This window comes from Poromitra crassiceps (assembly GCF_964638095.1).
Source record: "Poromitra crassiceps genome assembly, chromosome: 2".
Taxonomy (NCBI): Eukaryota; Metazoa; Chordata; class Actinopteri; order Beryciformes; family Melamphaidae; genus Poromitra; species Poromitra crassiceps.
In genome coordinates, this window is record NC_139624.1 from 16,291,185 (window position 1) to 16,296,184 (window position 5,000).

General features: G+C 45.7%; 1 protein-coding gene across 1 annotated transcript in view; it reads left to right on the forward strand.

The window, feature by feature from the left end:
• LOC310798616 (receptor-type tyrosine-protein phosphatase mu-like) overlaps positions 1–5,000 on the forward strand; it is a gene marked incomplete at both ends in the record, with an annotated part of 303,831 nt that overhangs the window by 106,006 nt on the left and 192,825 nt on the right. Inside the window, one exon of the mRNA XM_083661159.1 lies at positions 2,060–2,240. Coding sequence (XP_083517285.1) covers positions 2,060–2,240 — 181 coding nt within the window. The remainder of the gene's footprint in view (positions 1–2,059; positions 2,241–5,000) is intronic.

Here is a 5,000-nt window from a genome sequence, read left to right on the forward strand (position 1 = left end):
GCCATGTTAACAGTATTATGACAGATAACAGGGCACACGCATGTTAAAGCTGCCATGTTAACAGTATTATGACAGATAACAGGGCACACGCATGTTAAAGCTGCCATGTTAATAACAGTATTATGACAGATAACAGGGCACACGCATGTTAAAGCTGCCATGTTAACAGTATTATGACATAACAGGGCACATGCATGTTAAAGCTGCCATGTTAATAACAGTATTATGACAGATAACAGGGCACACGCATGTTAAAGCTGCCATGTTAACAGTATTATGACAGATAACAGGGCACACGCATGTTAAAGCTGCCATGTTAACAGTATTATGACAGATAACAGGGTACACGCATGTTAAAGCTGCCATGTTAACAGTATTATGACAGATAACAGGGCACACGCATGTTAAAGCTGCCATGTTAATAACATGTGAACACAAGTGTTCAAGGAACATGCCAACATTTTGGGAGATCCGTCTATTTGTATTTGAATTTCTATTCTATTTTGTCTGCCATGACAGTCTGCCCGCATCGATAAAAAACGCTATTTTATAGCCACATCAATCAAACTGGTCATTCAGTGGCATTTTATTGCCACATAAGTGATGTAGCGCACAGAGCTAACAGCTAGCTAACGCTAGCTAACTAAAGTAGATTACTTGTACATGCAACTGACATAGATCTATCTGTTTGCACCTTCGCTGTTTGCACCTTCGCGCTCCAATGTTTTCCTGGGGTCAGAGGAATTATCAGTAGTTAACGAGTTTAAATATTTAGGCGTGATGCTGGACTCCAATTTAACGTTCAGCAATCACATTAAAATGATCTCCAAAAATTTTTAATTCCACCTGTATAATTTCAGACAAATAAGGAGTTGTCTGTCCACAGACGCTGCGTTTTTATTTTTACACTCAATGATCCTTTCGCATCTGAACTATTGTATAACTAGCTGGTCGCTGACAGGAGTAACCATCCTCAAACCAGCCGAACTACTCTATAAAAAAGCCCTGAAAATACTAGATAAAAAACCCTTTTCTCATCACCACTGCCATATTATACGTAAATATGGCATGCTAAGTTTTGAGAGCTTTAGAAATTTCACCTCTGCCTGTCTAATATACAAAGTTCTACATGGACTGGCGCCGCCTCCTCTTGCTGACTTTATCAAATATCGTGCGACCGCCAATTCGACCCGTGTCACTCGGGCCATCACGAACAAGGTCTGCAAGGTCCCCTTTAGAAAAACTTCTTTTAGCCAGAAGACCTTATCCTTTACGGGAAGCACCCTCTGGAATAGTCTACCTCCCTCTATTAGAGAATGCCCTAGTCTCGCCACTTTCAAAGGCCAGTTGAAATTATGGCTCAGATCAAAACAACAATGTGACCACACTTAACATCTGTCATGTTTCGCTGCATGCTCTGTGTGTTTTATTCATTTTAGGTTTTGCTAACCTTTTGTACTATTAATTTTTTGGTTCTATTAACTGTGTGTGTTTTAATCATTTTTGGTTTTACTAATCTTCCGTATTATTAATCTTTTTTGTGCTATTAATCTTTTTTCTCCTTCATGATTACATCAACCTGCCATGGGACTACAGGTGGAAACTAGCCCTTGGGCTATAACCTGACATGTTTACTGTACGGCTGTACTGTTCATTAACGTGTAATGTCCCACTCTTTAAATAAATGAATGAATGAATGAATGAATGAATGTTTTACAATTCTGTCCATTTTCTGATGGATCAGTGTGGCCACGGCCTTACACAGCTGGTAGTGTGCAGGAATGGCTACCCTAGCCCCCTTAAGTCACCAAATACATATTCCAACAGCACCAAAATGCTCCTATGTACATGTTGGGACTCATGCATTCACCACGTTATGAAATAATAATGTCAAATACGAGACATTGTCATTTTCTAAGACTTCTTATTTTCACAGCCGGGACTTGCGGTTTTGTAAAAAACAAACGAAAATGTACGGTTTTGTCAGTTAATAACCATCGTCTGTCATGTTAATAACATGGTCTGTCATGTTAATAACATGGTAATAATACGTCTGCAGGTGGAGTACCGCACGGTGGCGGGCGCTCTGATCGACACCACGCCGGTGGACAAGCAGAGCCATAAGGTCGGCCATCTTGACCCCGACACGGAGTACGAGATTAGCGTCCTGCTGACACGGCCCCTGGACGGAGGCACGGGAAACCCCGGCCCCCCGCTCAGAGCCAGGACCAAGTGTGCCGGTGAGTCCAACATGGCCGCCCTTCCTCCTACTACACAGTACAGTGGCCCAATTCCAATCCGCCCCCTTACTGACTCAAGCCCTTAGAGGCACGTTCACGTGAAGGGAGTGAGGGCTTAGGGATGTCCCACGCTGAAATCGCAAAGTGAATGAGGGCTCAGAGTGAGCCCTTTCTGCCCCCTTACCGTAAGGGTGCAGCTGTGGCCACTTACGGAAAGGGAATTGCCCACAATGCATAGCGTTGCGACGTATAAAACGGGGAAGGCTGCAAATATCTGTCAAAAAAATAAAAGAACACACGCGCGAAACGAACGCGGTGTTTGCGAGTGCGCTGGAATGCCTTAATTGACAATGAAACATTACATTAATAGGGATTTCAGATTAGACAAAAATATTATATCAGAGGAATGCAAGGAGTTATTTTACACAATCCGAGTATAATCATCGATCATTTCTTTTACAATTGCAATCCACAACTTTTTTGATGAATGAGAAATAGTTTTACCGAATCTGTATTGTACAGTATTGACATTGTGTATAATGTTGGGTGACATGTCATTATTATGCTTATTTTAATTATAATTACACATGTTGCAGATTGCAGATGTTGCAGTAGGCTACATCTATTTTTAAATGACCTGTTGTCCACTCTGTAGAGCCAGAGCCTGGATGAGAACAGACTCATCAGGGAGTCTATTCCTCAAACGCCTTAGGTGTCTTGACAATAAACAATATATAGCGAGCCCAAAACCTACCAGAGTCAACATCATCTTGTCAAGTACAAAGGGCTCTGCTGTCCCAATCCTCCTATTTATCCAATGTGGATCCCTTCCACACTTGATGACTCAACCACTTTCAGATGGCGGCCATTAGAGGGAGTGAGGGAACAGGGCTTGAGTGTTTAGGGGGCGGATTGGAATTGGGCCTATGACTACACACACGCCTTCCAACATGGCCGCCCATCCTCCTACTACACAGTACAGTGACTACACACACGCCTTCCAACATGGCCGCCCATCCTCCTACTACACAGTACAGTGACTACACACACGCCTTCCAACATGGCCGCCCATCCTCCTACTACACAGTACAGTGACTACACACACGCCTTCCAACATGGCCGCCCATCCTCCTACTACACAGTACAGTGACTACACACATGCCTTCTAACATGGCTGCCCTTCCTCCTACTACACAGTACAGTGACTACACACATGCCTTCTAACATGGCTGCCCATCCTCCTACTACACAGTACAGTGACTACACACATGCCTTCCAACATGGCTGCCCTTCCTCCTACTACACAGTGCTGTGACTACACACATGCCTTCCAACATGGCTGCCCTTCCTCCTACTACACAGTACAGTGACTACACACATGCCTTCCAACATGGCCGCCCTTCCTCCTACTACACAGTACAGTGACTACACACATGCCTTCCAACATGGCCGCCCTTCCTCCTACTACACAGTACAGTGACTACACACATGCCTTCCAACATGGCTGCCCTTCCTCCTACTACACAGTACAGTGACTACACACATGCCTTCCAACATGGCTGCCCATCCTCCTACTACACAGTACAGTGACTACACACATGCCTTCCAACATGGCCGCCCGTCCTCCTACTACACAGTACAGTGACTACACACATGCCTTCCAACATGGCCGCCCTTCCTCCTACTACACAGTACAGTGACTACACACATGCCTTGCAACATGGCTGCCCTTCCTCCTACTACACAGTACAGTGACTACACACGTGCCTTCTAACATGGCCGCCCTTCCTCCTACTACACAGTACACCTCCTACTACACAGTACAGTGACTACACACATGCCTTCCAACATGTCCGCCCTTCCTCCTACTACACAGTACAGTGACTACACACATGCCTTCCAACATGGCCGCCCTTCCTCCTACTACACAGTGCTGTGACTACACACATGCCTTCCAACATGGCCGCCCATCCTCCTACTACACAGTACAGTGACTACACACATGCCTTCCAACATGGCCGCCCTTCCTCCTACTACACAGTACAGTGACTACACACATGCCTTCCAACATGGCCGCCCTTCCTCCTACTACACAGTACAGTGACTGACTACACACATGCCTTCCAACATGGCTGCCCTTCCTCCTACTACACAGTACAGTGACTACACACGTGCCTTCTAACATGGCCGCCCTTCCTCCTACTACACAGTACACCTCCTACTACACAGTACAGTGACTACACACATGCCTTCCAACATGTCCGCCCTTCCTCCTACTACACAGTACAGTGACTACACACGTGCCTTCCAACATGGCCGCCCTTCCTCCTACTACACAGTACAGTGACTACACACATGCCTTCCAACATGGCCACCCTTCCTCCTACTACACAGTACAGTGACTACACACATGCCTTCCAATATGGCCGCCCTTCCTCCTCCACAATACAATAGCTCTTTCTCAATGTCAACGTTTCTTCCTCGGCAGGATGGGTCCTTCCTAGTCACATCCTGAGGGCACGCGAGAGGCCTTCCTCACATTCAAAGAGCAAACATTTTGGAACAGGCTGGCGAATGTGTGAGATTGTGTCATGGTCACCATCACTTCCGTGCGAAAACACAACAAATGCCTGCGCTCGGGGTTTCACAGAATCATCGGCGATGGGACACTGTGCATGGTTGTAGTGTAGACTCATGGTTGGACACTGTGCATGGTTGTAGTGTAGACTCATGGTTGGACACTGTGCATGGTTGTAGTGT